This window comes from Astyanax mexicanus, chromosome 6 (genome assembly GCF_023375975.1).
Source record: "Astyanax mexicanus isolate ESR-SI-001 chromosome 6, AstMex3_surface, whole genome shotgun sequence".
NCBI lineage: Eukaryota > Metazoa > Chordata > Actinopteri > Characiformes > Acestrorhamphidae > Astyanax > Astyanax mexicanus.
In genome coordinates, this window is record NC_064413.1 from 613981 (window position 1) to 631193 (window position 17213).

A 17213-nucleotide genomic window follows, 5' to 3' on the forward strand; every position below is an offset into this window, starting at 1 on the left:
ATTCAGGTGATTGTGGTCTGGGAGGTGTCATGTGAGGTGTCATATGAGACTGGTGTGAGTGGATGATGTCAGTGTGCGGTGCATTCTGAGTCCAGTGATATGAGATTGCTGGTAGACACAGGTACAGGAGGTCAGTCAGATTATTAATGTTGAATATTTTTGTATTTATCTGTTTAGAAGCTGCAGCAGCTTTCAGCAACAAGGACTCCTATCAGAGGGAGGTGAAGGTCTCTTCTTCTCAGAAAGCTACACTGAGCTGTGAAGTGTCTGATATGAAGACAGAGGTGAAATGGTATAAAGATGGAAAGCAGCTGTCCTCCAGCAGGACTGTCCACATGGAGACAAAGGGAAAGAGTCGTCAGCTGGTGTTGGACAGTGTGGAGAAGAAAGACGCTGGAGAATACACCTGTGAAGCTGGAAATGAAAAACTCACCTTTAAGATTCTGGTTACAGGTATAGGGCATTTTATTCACTATTTATTTTAGTTCTACTGGTCTTTGGAGTCTAATGAGTCGAAAAATATTAAATGAAACTTACAGCATTGCTACTGTAGATACAGTCCTGTTACTAAAGAGAGAAAGAGAGAAAGTGATGGACGAAAACAGATCAAATACTCTTTAGCTAGTGAGTGAAGCTCAGGGGTAAATATAGTGAGAGTAGCAGGTGAAATCAATATTCAGGTGATATATTCTCTTTGTTTATGACCTGTACAGACGTTTTCAATATGTGTCATATCAGTACAATGCAAATTACTTAGTAAAACAACATGCTGTTGAGAAATGTATGTATTTCTCTGTTTAGAAGCTGCAGCAGCTTTCAGCAACAAGGACTCCTATCAGAGGGAGGTGAAGGTCTCTGCTTCTCAGAAAGCTACACTGAGCTGTGAAGTGTCTGATATGAAGACGGAGGTGAAATGGTATAAAGACGGAAAGCAGTTGTCCTCCAGCAGGACTGTCCACATGGAGACAAAGGGAAAGAGTCGTCAGCTGGTGTTGGACAGTGTGGAGAAGAAAGACGCAGGAGAATACACCTGTGAAGCTGGAAATGAAAAACTCACCTTTAAGATTCTGGTTACAGGTATAGAGTACTTTATTCACTGTTTATTTATTTGCTTTTTGTATTTAGAGACTAACAAACAACATAAACTACTCTAATGAGTGTGATAATATTACTTGGAACTTGCAGCATTGCTACTATAGATACAGTCCTGTTCTGAAGAGAAATTGTTTGTAAGTGATGCACAGAACCAGATCAAATACTCTGCCACTAGTGAGTCATGGTCAGGGGTAAATATAGTGAGGGTAACAGGTGAAATCAATATTCAGGTGATTGTGGTGTGGGAGCTGTCATGTGAAGCGTCAGATTATTAATGTTGAATATTTTTGTATTTCTCTGTTTAGAAGCTGCAGCAGCTTTCAGCAACAAGGACTCCTATCAGAGGGAGGTGAAGGTCTCTGCTTCTCAGAAAGCTACACTGAGCTGTGAAGTGTCTGATATGAAGACGGAGGTGAAATGGTATAAAGACGGAAAGCAGCTGTCCTCCAGCAGGACTGTCCACATGGAGACAAAGGGAAAGAGTCGTCAGCTGGTGTTGGACAGTGTGGAGAAGAAAGACGCTGGAGAATACACCTGTGAAGCTGGAAATGAGAAACTCACCTTTAAGATTGTATTGGCAGGTAAGATTTATTTTCCGTTTGAAGTCACTGAACTTCAAACATTGAATGAAGCCAAAATGTATTTTATTTAAGGGTTGTAGTGGTGCATGTTTAAATTAAAGAAAAGGCAAATGTGCAAATAAGTAAAGGTAAGGTTAATATAGAAATCTTCTGTAATCCCTGTTTCTGTTTGTATATTCACACAGAGGAACCCCTGAAGTTCGTGTCCGGGCTGCAGTCGGTGTCTGTAGCCCTGGAGGGAACTTTGACCCTGTCCTGCCAGTTAAACAGAGCTGCAGGAGATGTCTTATGGAAACACGATGGAAAGGAAGTTAAATCAGGAGGCAGGTTTGCTGTTGCTGTTGATGGAACACAGCGCTCGCTCACAGTGTCTCCTGTAGCCAAAGAGGATGAAGGAGAGTACAGCTGTGAGAGCAGAGACGACAAGACCACGGCCAAGATCACCACTAAAGGTGAGTTTAAACTAAAAAAAATGAAGAGAGCACTTCAGTTTCTGAATCAGTTTCTCTGATTTTACTATTTATAGGTTTATGTTTGAGTAAAATGAACATTATTGTTTTATTCTATAAACTACAGACAACATTTCTCCCAAATTCCACATAAAAATATTCTTATTTAGAGCATTTATTTACAGAAAATGAGAAATGACTGAAATAACAAAAAATTGTTAGTGATCTATTGCACACTGGTCAGTTGCGGATCGTGCAGCTGAATTTAGAGCCTGTTGCTGTGTGTTTGGTATCGTGAGGGTGCGAAAAAAAAATACAAATACACCCTGCGCGTCTCAAAAGCGCAAAAGCCATGAACTGATTCTCTTAATTAATCACGGTTGTGTTTTTTGGTATAACATGAAATAAACCAATCAGTGTGTCAGTAGTCATTTCCTCTAAGAGGCAGGTGAGATCTGACTTTGGCGTGTTCATATCTTAACAGAGCGGCGCTTTTGTGCGTCTCAGCAGAGAAAACTGAGCTGCTGGTTGACTCTGTGAAGGAGCTCCAGCAATGTTATTTTATTTACTATTCTGTTTATTGTTGAGTTAAAAAAAAGGTGTTTGCACTCTGAACACACCTCACTTCCACACCACCACGTCCATCAGTGTAGATATATTCCAAAACGTTTGCGCTATTTTAACAGCGCGGGTTTAAGTCGTGAATGTAGACTGTTGGCGGGGTGTAAGATAGCAATGTGCATCATGACGTGCCTTGTGTAGAGTGTATGATTGGGCCTTTAGTCTTAAGACTTTGTACTATAACCAGTAATATTACCAGGAGAATACCAGGGTAATATCTAAAACTTTGTTTTGTTTTTGCATGCTAGCAGCCCTTTAAACACTGTATTATTTTTATTTGTGCATGGTGATATAATTATTATTTTTTAGTATTTTAATGTAATAAATGTTTTATTTGGTGTTACAGCACCACGCCTGGTGAAGTTCACGTCCAAGCTGAGTAACGTCGTTGCAAGCGAAGGGAAGGATGCCATATTTAAATGCTCTATAACCCCTGCGGACGTGAGCGTGCGCTGGCTGTGTAAAGGCGTGGCCGTCACTCCCGGGTCCAAGTATAAAATCGCTCACGGAGGAAGCAGTCATTCCCTCACTATAACTGCAGTCACACCGGAGGACGCGGGAGAGATCAGCGCAGACGCTGAGGGAAACACGTCTAAAGCCCTGCTGCAAGTTCAGCGTAAGACATGCAGATACATCTCATCAGTGTGAACTGATTTAAATATGTTTTATAGAAGAGTAACGCTGGTAATGCTTAATAATACAGCGTATAATACATACTTATGGTGTAGCTTCTCTGGATGAATCAGTACATTCAAAATACTTACCGACCGGGTCCTACAGGTACTTTAACTCTACGTATAAATAAAGAACAACCAGGAACAAAAGTCTAATAAACTAGGTAACTTTCTGAAACTTACCTTCTACTTTTCCCAACACTTAACAGTGTAACTGTTCTCTATAAATCGGTAAATACTAAATACTTATGGGCTCCTACTCGTACTTAAATATAGGTACAAATAAAGCACAGGGGATCCTGCAATTTAATTTATGCAATTAAAACTGTCAAGGGTTTAGCAGCTAAAAACAGTAAAGGGTTGAGTAGGAAGAAAGCTTACTCTATACGTACACAGTATTTACTCAGTAAATACTCAGAATCAACAGGGAGCAGGCTGTATTATGTAGTGTACAGTGTTTTACTGTTCTTACTCTATAATTACACAGTAATTACTCAGTAAATACTCAGAAACAACAGGGAGTGTCGAGCTGTATTATGTAATGTACAGTGTTTTACTGTTCTTACTCTATAATTACACAGTATTTACTCAGTAGTTACTCAGTAAATACTCAGAATCAACAGGGAGCTGTGGGCTGTATTGTGTAGTGTACAGTGTTTTACTGTTCTTACTCTATAATTACACAGTATTTACTCAGTAGTTACTCAGTAAATACTCAGAATCAACAGGGAGCTGTGGGCTGTATTGTGTAGTGTACAGTGTTTTACTGTTCTTACTCTATAATTACACAGTATTTACACTCTAAAACATGGGCTGTATTAAAAAGCGTTACAGAGTAGCTTTATCTTTAAAGTTTAGTCTGGATATATGAAACTAACAATTAATTTTTTGTACTGTGTCTCATGTTTTTTTGACTGGATATATGGTTATTTATTTATGTCTGTTTCTATTAAATGTGACAAAATACAGCCTAGTGATTTATATAAAGTAAACACATACAAGTTCGTGCGTTTTGCAGTTTTGTAACACTACTGGAGCTTTGCTTTATTTGCTATATCTGTATACCCCAGAGCTCCCAGTAACTTTCCAGAAGAAGCTGGAGAATGTGACGGTTGTGGAGGGGGACACGGTGCAACTGGAGGTGGAGCTGAGCCGAGCGTCCGGTGAGGTGCGGTGGATGAGGAACGGGGTGGTGCTGCAGCCTGGAGGAAACCTGAAGATCGAGATCGATGGAGCCAAACAAAAACTGATCCACAAGAGCGTGACCTGCGCTGAGCGAGGCGTGTACTCCTGCGAGACCCTGGATGACAAGACGCAGGCCAAAGTCACCATAGAAAGTATGCTTTATATATTTATATATATATATATTTTAAATGTACTATGCAATTTAAGCCCTATCTGGACGGGATTAATATATCTCAGGGGGCGTCTGTACAAAAATTATTCACACTTCTACTTTTTAGTGATAAAACACCTGCATCCGGACTGCAACTGTAAAAACAGGAGGATCAGTGAGTTTTTAGGCTTTTTTCACATGACATCACGGCGTTCAGTAGCTCCTCCATTTCCACTCGCTGTTGTGTTTTTTACGTGGATCTCCGTGGTAATGTGTGTCCAAAGTGTAATTACGCTGCGCGGCAGTGGACAAATATCTATTTTATTAAAGGCATTCAGAGTTCAGAGAAAAACAGTAAAAAAACATGCACATGGTTGTTCTGGACGGAAATAAAATCACAGAGGACCCCACATAAAAGAGAAAATTACCCCAGAACCCCCTGAGAAATGAATCCCCTCTGGATACAGCTTTAACCATGACGGCTTTTCCTCTCTTTGCTTTTTGTTACGCTCATTTTACTGTATTTTCTCTCTCCCTTTTCGACATTAAGTGAAGAAGATTCAGGTGGTTAAGGGCTTAAAAGAGATGAAAGTGCAAGAACAAGAGACAGTAACTATGGAGGTGGAGCTTAACCAGCCTAATGTTGAAGGATCCTGGAGCAAAGACGGCCAGAAACTGAGAGCAGGTCCCAAAATCCTCATCACTGCTCTGGGAAATAAACACTCGTTAACCCTGTCTCTGCTAAAGATGGAGGATAGTGGCACCATCACTTTCCAAACGGAGGACGTCCATACCTCCGGAAAACTCACTGTGACAGGTCTGTTTTATGCCTAATCTATTGTGTATTTTACACTATAAGCTGCACTTAAAATCCTTAAATTTTTGTAGAAATCGACAGTGTACTTTATAATCCGGTACTCCTTATGTATTAAGGAGCAGTAAAGACACTCCACTGAAGTACAGAGTTATCCAGGATGAGTTTTCAGTAAAGTTTCTCCAGCATTAAGGCTGGGATCAGCAGAATTAGCATTAGCCGCTAACTGCAGCACTAAGCGCTAGCTCTTTCGCCGTTCAGAGTTGAGTATTATCAGACTGTAGTCTACATATTTACTGTGTTAAAACAAGCTACATGAGACAAACCGCGAGCTAATATCCTCCAGGGTTAGCCTTGGTCACCTAGAGGTTAGCTGCTAATGATAATGCTAATGCTAATGGTGCTGCACCAAGCCTTAGTGAAAATCTGGAAATCTAAGCTTACTGTAAATAAATGGAAGTGATTTACTTACTCAAATAAATAATTTTCAGGAGAGAAATCTGTGTAGATTAACATTCAGCACTCTATTCAGCACTATTTTTAATAGAAAATGTTTTATTTAAAGAATTACAGTTTTGTTTACTTAGCTTAGCTTAACTAGTGGCGAGACCTGCTGAATTAGAAGGAAAACTAGTGCTGCACAATGCGCCTTATAAATCAGTGCGCCTTATAAATCAGTGCCCCTTATATCAGTGCGAAAAATACCTCTGGAGATGTTTTATAAGGTGGAATTAAATTAAAGGAGCTTTAAAAAAATGATGTATTAACAATAATCAAAATGTTCTTTTATTTATAAAGAACCTGCTGCAAAGATCCTCAAACCTCTGGCAGATATTAAAGTCCCTGAAAAGGAAAAAGTCACATTTGAGTGTGAGGTTTCCCGAGCAAACGCCGACGTGAAGTGGTTTAAGGTATACAGATTTTGTGTCATATTCTAAATTTGATTAAAATATATATTTTTTAAGCTATACACTGTTTTAAATTCTGATTTTGACGAGTGAATCTTATTTTTTCAGGATGAAGAGGAGCTGAAACCAGGGAAGAAGTACGGGCTGCATTCTCAGGGTCGTAAACGCAGCCTCGTCATACAGAAATGTTCTTATGAAGACCAAGGCGTTTACATCCTGAAAACAGCCGATGACAACACATCAGCAAAACTGACTGTTCATGGTAAGAGATAATTCATTTTCTGAGTTTTTCTGAGTTTTTAAGATAAGATAATATTGTGAACTTTTCAGGACCTTCCATATTAACCTTGATATTATCTTTAGGGTCAATTCGACCCTGTTTAATGTTGTTTAATGTCTTTGAAACAATTGAAACTTCATATTTAATTATTTTTCTTAATTTAATGAAGACAACAAATCACATTTTGAATTAAATTTATAAAATAATAATATAATGAAAGTCTCCAGGGCCTTTGACCTTCATAATTGTCCACTCTAGATTATTTTCAGCTATATTTTTAGCTATATAGTGCTTATAAACTCTTCTCAGCAGAGGAAACTGAGCTGCTGGTTGACGCTGTGAAGGAGCTCCAGCAGCTCATTTATGGGAACAGCAATGTTATTTTATTTACTATTCTGTTTATTGTTGATGTGGACTGTTGACTGTTGTCAGGGTTTAAGTCGGTCAGTGGCACACCTGTGTTTTCCGTTGCCAAGATAGCAATATGTCAGAAATTTACCTGAACACACCTCACTTCCAGACTTCCAGAAAACACAGGTGCAGCACTGATTGATTTAAACCCTGACAACAGTCCACATCAGAGTAGATATATTCCTAAATTCCGATGCTATTCTAACAGCACAGATCCAAGGCCTGATAATAGACTGTTGAAACAACTTCCTTCTTAGATCTTTTATTGATTTTCAATATTAATGACAATGAAAGGTTGTCATGTCAGGAAAGTGCTTTGTAAGTTTATGTGCTTTTTTTGTTATTTTGTTTTCTATCTGTTAGAACCAGTTTTAATCAAACCTATTTTATTTTTGTTTCCTCACAGCGAGAGAGATTAAGATCGTAAAGAAGCTGCAGGACTTGGAGGTGACGGAGAAAGAGAGCGCATCATTTGTCTCTGAAGTGTCTCATGATGAGGTGGAGGGACAGTGGTATAAGGGTGATGCCAAACTCAAAGCTGGGGACAATATTAAAATCAGACAAGAAGGTGAGTCAGTCTCTGAACAGATTATTCTAATATATGTATGGGAGGTGCCGAGTGGTCCAGCGGTCTGAGGCGCTGCCAATATGATCGGGAGATTGTTGGTTTGAATGCCGGTCATGCAGCTTGCCATCAGCTGCCGGAGCCCTGAGAGATCACAGTTGTCCTTGCTGTTTCTCTCTGGGTGGGTACAGTACAGTAGATGGCGCTCTCTCTTTCCCCTCATCACTACTAGGGTGATGTGGATCAGCACGAGGCTGCGTCTGTGAGCTGATGTATCAGAACCGAGTCGCTGCGCTTTCCTCCGAGCGTTAGCGCTGTGATGCTGTGAGAAATTGGGAGAAAATGGGAAAAATAATTGAAAAATGTGTGCATGTATTAGGCACAAGCCATATGTTGTTCTTAACTTGGTGTTATTGCCTGTTTTTTATCTGTTTTTTACCTGTAATTTACCTGTAAAAAGAAACAGTTTTTGCAAGATGTTACCTTCATTTTATAGGGTTTGTGCGATTAGGCTACAATCTAATTGGGCTACAATCAGCAATAAACTGGGTTCCTTAGGTACAAAGTTGCTGTGTTTTTGTATTTTTTTTTACTATATTTTTAAAATTATTTCTACAGGAAGAACATTCGTTCTACTCTTCAAATCTGTGAAGGCTGAAGATGCAGGTGAAATCAAGTTCGTGGCTGAGTCTGCTTCGTCCAGCGCTAAACTGAGGGTGAAAGGTCGGTGGTTTAAAGTTCATATCGCTGCATGTCGATCAGTATTAATAATTATAAACCCTGTGCTGATGAACTAATCACTGCTAATGAACTAAGGCAGTGATTTTTACAGCTTCTCTATTGTCTAACAGTCTCGTCTCGAGTAATTCTTTAAATATGCCTTTACTAAAGCATTTCTAATCATTACAGAGCTGCCTGTGAGGTTTGTGAAGAAACTGCGAGACAAAATTGCTATGTACAAACACCGCGGGCACTTAGAGTGCCAGGTGTCTCGAGCCAGCGCCCAGGTCACCTGGTACAAAGAGAAGAAGGAGCTCAAACCCAGCAAGAAGCACGAAATCTCCAGCGAGGATATCTACCGCAAGCTCACCATTAACGACGTGGACTCCGGAGACGAGGCTACGTACACGTGTGACGCGATCGATGACAAGACCTCGTGTCGGTTGCTTGTTGAGGGTAAAACCAAAGAAAAAGATGAGAAACGTGTTTATTCTGCATATAATAAACTAGACCCAAACTTTATTCTCTTTAATTCACTTTTTTTAGGGTTGTGCGCAAAATGTGACTCAAATTAGATTAGGAATATATATACGCTGATGGGTGTGTTGGTCTGGAAGTGAGGTGTGTTCAGGTCTATTTCTGGCAATTCTTGAGCTGCGCTACTGACCGAATAAAACCCTGACAACAGTCAACAGTCAGCCACCCAATCACGACTGGATCTCCGTTTGCACTCCAATCACAATACCACACACCATCACCAAGAGCCTTTAGCAATCAACTACAAAAATATATATACTTAAAGTAATTATGTTATTATTAGTTATATTTATTTCTGACATTTATAAAGATTTATATTTATGTTTAATCCACAGACTTAATAACTGTAGCTTAATTTAGCAGATATACACATTCTGCTGAGAATTTTAACAGATGCGTATTCTCACTCAAACCCTGCAGTTTTAGAAATAAAAAAATCAAAAATAGAAAAGCACTACAACTGAGTGAACACAAATGTGAAATACACAGATGTATAAAGCTATATGTTAGCTTTTGTTTTACTTTTATTAAAATATCAATATTTTACTTCATAGTTCAGTTAGTTTAGTTCAGAGCAAAGCTACAGATAAAACTCAGTTCAGTTAAATAAACTTGAGGTGAGTGAGGACCTGTAAAGTTAATCCAAAATTGTCAAATATAAAGAATAGGTTGAATTTTTGGTGGACTGTTTCCATGATTTGAAAGGAAAATAATGTCAGTTACTCAGCGTGTTGCAAACCCAGCTTTTACATCAACAATGAGTAGAATAAAGTGCCACAAAACAACAAGAGCTTACGTGCAGAAACATTCAGAGACAAGGTAATATACAGGACAGACAGATAATAGATAATAATCTGAACCTTTAAGATATCAAATTTAATCTGAGCAGAAAATCTGAATTAATTAATGATGCTTGTAATCTGAACATAGCATAAAACTCTCAGGTATCGAGATATATATTGTGATGTATTGTGATTATCTTCAGAGCAGGCCATCAGCATTGTGAAGGAGCTTAGCAATGTGGAAGTGACTGAACCGTTCGCAGCTCACTTTGAGGTGGAGATTAGTGTGGAAACGGTGAAGCCGGTGAAGTGGACCCTGAATGGAGAGAGTCTGAAGGAGAGCGCCGATATCGAGGTGGAGAAAGAGGGGACGATGCATCGCCTCACGTTTAAGAAGACCAAGCCCAGCATGTCCGGCAGTGTGCAGTTCACTGCAGGAAAAAGCAAATCTACAGCCGAGCTCACTGTTAAAGGTTAGGGGTCTTACCAGATACACAGGTGCATTAGAAAAAAATTTAATATCATTAAAAAGATACTGTGAAAATCATATATTATATAGATGTATTACGCATATTTCTTACAGCCAATAAAAACCCAAAAATCAGTGTCTCAGAAATTAGTAATCGAAATATTATTTGTACTTTTGGCAGTGTGCCAAGTCCTGCTGGAAAATGAAATTCGAATCTCTATAAAAGCCTCCAAACCATCACTGATTGTGGAAACTTCACACTAGACCTTAAGCAGCTTTGACTCTGTTTCTCTCCACTTTTATGGAGATGCTGGATGGATTTCATTTTCCAGCAGGACTTGGCACACTGCCCACAAAAGTACCAATTGCTCATATATAATATATAATATTCTAATTTTCTGAGACACTGATTTTTGTTTTTTTTATTGGCTGTAGGCAAAATAAATGCTTAAAATAGATCACTCTGTGTGTAATACAGCTATATAATATATATATATATTATATATGAGTTTCACATTTTCAACTGAACTGAATTTCTGAAATAAAGTAAATTTTCAATGATATTCTGATGTTTTGAGATGCACCTGTAGATTACAAGTAATATTACAAGGCAATTTTGTCGTTTATGCAGTTTTGTAAGCTGTTTTTGGATCCGTTTGTTTCTCTTATAGTATAATAAGCTAGACTAAATGCGTAGTGCATGTTTTATTTTGCTTATTACTTGTGATTACTGGGCACTTGCTTGTAGCAGAGCTGCTTTTTTAGAAATGGACAACACATGATGTCCTCCATCATTGTTTCCATTACTACTGTCATTTATTAATCTACTGTTATTTATTTTTACTGTAATTTAGAGAACAAAAGGTCATGAAAAACCTGGAAAAGTCATGGAGTTAAAATAGCAATTTCCAGACTTGGATATGTTTTGGATATGTTTTAAAATACCCAAAAAGTTTAGGAAAAGTCACGGAAATGTTAAAAATTTGTTTCTGGTATTGACTGTTTTGATTTAAAAAAAAAATAATTTAATGTTTTGGTAAATCTGTAACGTCTCGCCACATTAGCTGGCTGTCTATCTGGGTCAGATTCAGACTGGAGTTTTAAATAACTGTAAAAAAATTCACACACAGGGAAAAATGCTGATTTAATGCTGATTCTGGCTTTATTTAGACACATGTAAGGCAGAGATGTGCAAAATATGCATATATGTTATTTAGCTAGTAAAAAGGAGATATTTTAAAGTATTTTATTCATATTAAGTGAGAGATAGGTCTATTATAAGCAGTTTGACATGAATTTTTAGTTTTTTACTTTTTTCTATGTCTGTACTGATGTTTTAAAGATTGTATGTTCATTAAAAAACAAGTCATGGAAAAGTCATGAAAATGTATCAATTGAAAAGTGTATGAACCCTGAACCTTAATATGATAAAAAAAAATTGTATATAGCATTATATGACCAATTTCCTGTGAAAACTCATCTAAAACTCCTTTCAATCTTCCCACAGAGCGCCCCATCGAGGTGGTAGAGGCTCTGAAAGATGTAACCGCTAAGGAGAAGGAATCAGCCAAGTTAACATGTAAACTCTCGGCTATTCCTAAAGAAGTGCGATGGTTTAAGGGTCAGACAGCTCTGGAGTCGTCTGGAAAATACATCATAAAACAGAATTACGCTGAAGTTCAGCTGATCATCCAGAATCTGACTGCAGAAGATGCTGGAGAGTACCGCTGTCAGGCCGGGACCTGTGAGAGCAAAGCCTCTCTCAGCGTGGAAGGTAAAACACTGAGGAAATTATTGAAAAAAATGAAGAGATCACTTCAGTTTCTGAATCAGTTTCTCTGATTTTGCTATTTATAGGTTTATGTTTGAGTAAAATGAACATTGTTGTTTTATTCTATAAACTACAGACAACATTTCTCCCAAATTACAAATAAAAATATTCTCATTTAGAGCATTTATTTACAGAAAATGAGAAATGACTAAAATAACAAAAAAGATGCAGAGCTTTCAGACCTCAAATAATGCAAAGAAAACAATTTATATTCATAAAGAATAAAAGTTATATTTGGTGGAATAACCCTGGTTTTTAATCACAGTTTTTATTTCATGCATCTTGGCATCATGTTCTCCTCCACCAGTCTTACACACTGCTTTTGGATAACTTTATGCTGCTTTACTCCTGGTGTAAAAATTCAAGCAGTTCAGTTTGGTGGTTTGATGGTTTGTGATCATCCATCTTCCTCTTGATTATATTCCAGAGGTTTTTAATTTGGTAAAATCAAAGAAACTCATCATTTTTAAGTGCTCTCTTATTTTTTTTTGCTGAACTGTATATGTATTTGAGTAGAATTAACCTGATTTACATACATTTGATAAACCACTTATTCCTATTCCTTGGGATGCACAGAATATTTGGCAACTGAAAAAAGTCTGAAAAAAAGATTTCATATCAGAGCAGAGCACTGAGAGAGTCAGTGGGCTGTCACAGTGTACTTCTCCCGTCATTACGATAGCGAAGACACACTGACACACAGCTCTAAATCAAGCTGCCCAGTGCTCAGTCGATGACTTGCCTATCGAACATTAAAATGTGGCCCTTTTTTTAGAGTCTTTTATTATTATATCTCTGTATTTTAAAATATAAAACTAAAGAGCTATTAATGTAAATTTGCATTGTTTTATGTATATTTTTTTACAGTGCGTAAAGTTCAGATCACTAAACACCTGACAGACCTGGAGGTGGATGAGGGAGCTGATGCTGTGTTTACCTGTGAGGTGAATTATGCAGATGAAGAAGCTCAGTGGTCTCTTAATGAGAAGCCGCTCTTCAGTAATGAGCTGAACGTTATCCAGCATGTGGGTACGGTTCATTCTCTCACTCTGAGGAATCTGGCACCTCAGGACGGAGGAAAAATCACCTTCAGTGTTCGAGATCAGAAGGAATCGGTTCAGCTGAACATCAAAGGTGAGATTATATCATTATTTGGTATCATTTTACAATAAGGGTACATTAATTAACAGAATATCTCAACAAATCATTAATTGACACTAGATAAGACATTATTAATCATAATTTTTTAAATAATGTCTCAATTAATTTACAATATTTATCGATTGGGTGCCATTTCGGCCCCCTAGCAATTACACGTATAAATGAGCACACAAAATAACTTTAAAATATATTTTATTATTAAGCATAGTGTCTTCTACAATGTACTAATTGCAAAAGTAATATATGTAATTAAAAACATTAATAAAAACTACTTAAAACACTGAAAAAATAGCATTTGTTATTCTCCCCACTCTCTAACTATAAACTTTACCATAAAATATAATTATTAAAATCCTTCAGAGCTTTAAAAATATTTTTTATGTAATAAATCCATAATATTTAAGTTAAAACACACATTTTAGTTGTGTCCCTGTGTTGTGGTTTCACTCAGTCCTGTTACTGAGCGTAACACGTTACCCCTGATTCTGAAACATCTGGAACATTCTACAACAGGAAGTCACATCTATAACAGGAAGTGACATCATCAGCTAGTTCTTCTGAAGATCATGGGAAGACCAGAATTAAGTTCCTCATTAGTTTTTCTGTATATTTGATCTTATTGTAACGATGACTGAGGAGCTCAATCCCAACACTCAGTCCTGTTACCTACATTCATTCTTACATCTTATTGGTTTATTTTTAAAATACAAATTTAGGGAAAAATCGCTAGAATGTGCTCAGTGTCCTTGTGCTATTAGCATAGCCTCCATTTAGCTTTTTTCATGTTTTTGCTAATTCTATGCTAAAAACTTATTCCTGTTACTTTCAGTCCTGTTACTCAAAACATAAAAAGTAACAGGAGTGATTTATTTTGTCATAAATATCAATTATTTGATCATGCCGTCTATAACCATTTCTTTAAAATAAAGACTTTCTTGAGAGAAAATCAAAAAGGAATTGGTAGACTTGCTTTTACACATACTTTTTAAATGTAACATGAGTTTTATAACCATCTTTAGATTAGAAACCTTGTAAAAAAAATAAGTAAAGCTTCCTGAGATTGATCAGTACATGTTTTAAATAGTTAAATATATGTGTTATTAGATTATTAGAGTTGAAAACCATTTGGTGGAATGGCCCTCATACTATTTACAACATTATTAAGCTTTAACATTTTTAGTTAATGTTTAATATTGTCTTAACTAGTGTCAGTTAAATATTAGGTAATATTATTTACTTAACCATTTAACCATTTTAACATTTAATGTTTATTAGAATAAGGGAGTACTGTTATTTGTGACCCCTACTGTTTATTCTAATAAGTGTTATCCATTATTTTTATTCTTTAAGCAAAATGTATTGTTCTTGTTATTTGTTTTATTTTAATCTTGTTTTTTTTTATATTTTTGATTTGTTTAAAACGCAGAGAAGAAAGGGATCTTTATGAAGCTGCTGGATGATGTAGTCGGAGAGGAGAAGGGAACGATAACTCTGAAATGCGAAGCTTCAAAACCCACAGTTTCTCCTGTTTGGCGTAAAAACACTGCAGTTCTTTCAGCGAGCAGCAAATACGAGCTCGTCCACGAGGGGAAGAGCCTGGGGCTGATCATCCGGGACGTTACTCAGGCGGACGCAGGAGAGTACAGCTGTGATCTCGGCACAGACCTCACCAAATCTACAGTTACTGTGAGAGGTAAGAGAGCCACTGAAAAACATCTAAAACAATCAAAAACATTATATACAGTGTTACAGAGAGCATTAAAACATTCCCCTCTTCTAAATCTCTTTTATATCTGCATGATACTTCACATTACTTTATTATTTAAAAAAAATCAGGAAAAAGTTATCTAATACTGATTTCCCCTTCAGCAAACATTTAATTCTCCCTTTAGCCACACTGTTAAACTCTATAATCAAATATAATTTATGATAACAATCAATAAAACCTTAAATTATGCAAACTCCCTAAACAAAAAGGACAAAAACAAGCTGAAATCCAGGATTTATCAATTTAAGATTAAATTTGAGAATAAAAATAACTTGCAGTATTTCTAGACATTATTTTTTCTCTATTTTAATAGCTTTAATGAGTTTCTGAATCAGTTTCTCTGATTGTGCTATTTATAGGTTTATGTTTGAGTAAAATGAACATTGTTTTATTATTCTATAAACTACAGACAACATTTCTCCCAAATTACAAATAAAAATATTCTCATTTAGAGCATTTATTTACAGAAAATGAGAAATGACTAAAATAACAAAAAAGATGCAGAGCTTTCAGACCTCAAATAATGCAAAGAAAACAAGTTCATATTCATAAAGTTTTAAGAGTTCAGAAATAATCAATATTTGGTGGAATAATCCTGGTTGGTTTTTAATCACAGTTTTTTCATGCATCTTGGCATCATGTTCTCCTCCACCAGTCTTACACACTGCTTTTGTATAACTTTATGCTGCTTTACTCCTGGTGTAAAAATTCAAGCAGTTCAGTTTGGTGGTTTGATGGTTTGTGATCATCCATCTTCCTCTTGATTATATTCCAGAGGTTTATAATTGGGTAAAACATTTTTTTTATAATCCACAGATATCAGCATCGGCATCACGAAGCGTCTGAAGTCGGTGGAGGCTAAAGCTGGTGAGAGTTGTGTGTTTGAGTGTATTCTCTCTCGGGAAAGCTCAGATCAGTGCTGCTGGAGTCTGAAAGGAGAAGAAGTTTCCTCTGGAGGACGTTTTCAGATTAGCTGTAAAGGAAGAAAATACACCCTGAGCATCAGCAGAGTGACGGGGTCAGACTCCGGAGAAGTGCTGTTTAAACTCGGGGAAATTAACTCCAGAGCGACCCTGTCTGTGGAAGGTGAGAGGCTGGATAAATCTGATAAGATCGATGACCAATCAGTGCTTTTATGCCTTTTTAAAATATGCGTGCATCTTTTTATTTTTTTTAGACAAAGCCTGGATTATCTACCAATATTTACTAAAAAATACAATATCTGAAACAGTGTGATATTATAGTAAATCCCAAATTGTGTTTTTTTAGAATATTAAATTTTAAAGAGATAAAGATAAAAAGACTGAACAGTAATAAATGTATCAAAATATTAATTAATGTATAAAATAATAACATGTTTAAATCTAAAGCATTCTTTATAATCATGTAAATTACCAATTAACAAATTAGTTAATCCATAATGTGATGGCATTTATGATATAAATAAATGATATAAATCTAGATTTATTTAATCATTTTTGTATTTTTGGTTACAATTTATAAAAAAGGTATCGAGAAAAAGTATTGTTCGTGTATCGGTATCAAACTCGAAGTATCACAACGATACCCAGCCTTAATCATAACTTGTTAATTTACTATATTGTATTTATTACTCTATAGATTTATATAAAATAGCATTAAATTACCATTAAAAACGTAGGCACTGACCGTTTTCTTGAGCCTGGCGCAACAGAGCCCGAGCTAAGCAGTGGGAAATTTTAACCTTAAGTTTAGGTTGGGCTCAGGCAGAGAATCTAAACTCTATAATGTTTATAATGGTATTTATAATTATTATAATTTGTCTGTGTTTCAGGTGAAGCTCCAGTCTTCTCCAGAGAGCTGCAGGAGGTTAGCGCCGCTAACGGAGAAGATGCTACGTTCTGCTGTGAGCTCTCTCAGCCTGGATTAGAGGTCAGCTGGTTTAAAGACGGTAAATCCATCCGGAAGAGTCAGAAGTATGAGATCGTTACGGAGCAGAAGGTGGTGAAGCTGATTGTCCGCAATGTGTCCGCTAAGGATTCTGGGGAATACAGCTGTGAGGCTACCAGAGGGCTAACTTCAAAAGCAAAACTGGAGTTTAAAGGTGCTTCTTTTCCCAAATGTGGCCTTTATGATATTAAACTTCCTCTTTGAAAGGTTTAATTAGAATTACCTTATTTATCGCACTATAAGGTGAGCTTAAAATCCTTTTTTTTCCTAAATTATATTACA

General features: G+C 36.8%; 1 protein-coding gene across 50 annotated transcripts in view; it reads left to right on the top strand.

Annotated features, from left to right (window-relative positions):
• The window catches only part of obscnb (obscurin, cytoskeletal calmodulin and titin-interacting RhoGEF b), an 86294-nt gene that overhangs the window by 22822 nt on the left and 46259 nt on the right, over positions 1–17213 (top strand). For 31 of the 50 annotated variants that reach the window (XM_049480787.1, XM_049480801.1, XM_049480808.1 and 28 more), the window contains 18 exons: positions 178–453; positions 802–1077; positions 1401–1676; positions 1862–2128; positions 3093–3362; positions 4491–4757; positions 5307–5573; positions 6369–6481; positions 6587–6740; positions 7576–7737; positions 8353–8457; positions 8644–8910; positions 9977–10246; positions 11750–12016; positions 12941–13207; positions 14661–14927; positions 15819–16088; positions 16816–17085. In XM_049480787.1, coding sequence (XP_049336744.1) covers positions 178–453; positions 802–1077; positions 1401–1676; positions 1862–2128; positions 3093–3362; positions 4491–4757; positions 5307–5573; positions 6369–6481; positions 6587–6740; positions 7576–7737; positions 8353–8457; positions 8644–8910; positions 9977–10246; positions 11750–12016; positions 12941–13207; positions 14661–14927; positions 15819–16088; positions 16816–17085 — 4311 coding nt within the window. The remainder of the gene's footprint in view (positions 1–177; positions 454–801; positions 1078–1400; positions 1677–1861; positions 2129–3092; positions 3363–4490; positions 4758–5306; positions 5574–6368; positions 6482–6586; positions 6741–7575; positions 7738–8352; positions 8458–8643; positions 8911–9976; positions 10247–11749; positions 12017–12940; positions 13208–14660; positions 14928–15818; positions 16089–16815; positions 17086–17213) is intronic. The other 19 variants (XM_049480823.1, XM_049480812.1, XM_049480816.1 and 16 more) reach the window with 5 other exon arrangements.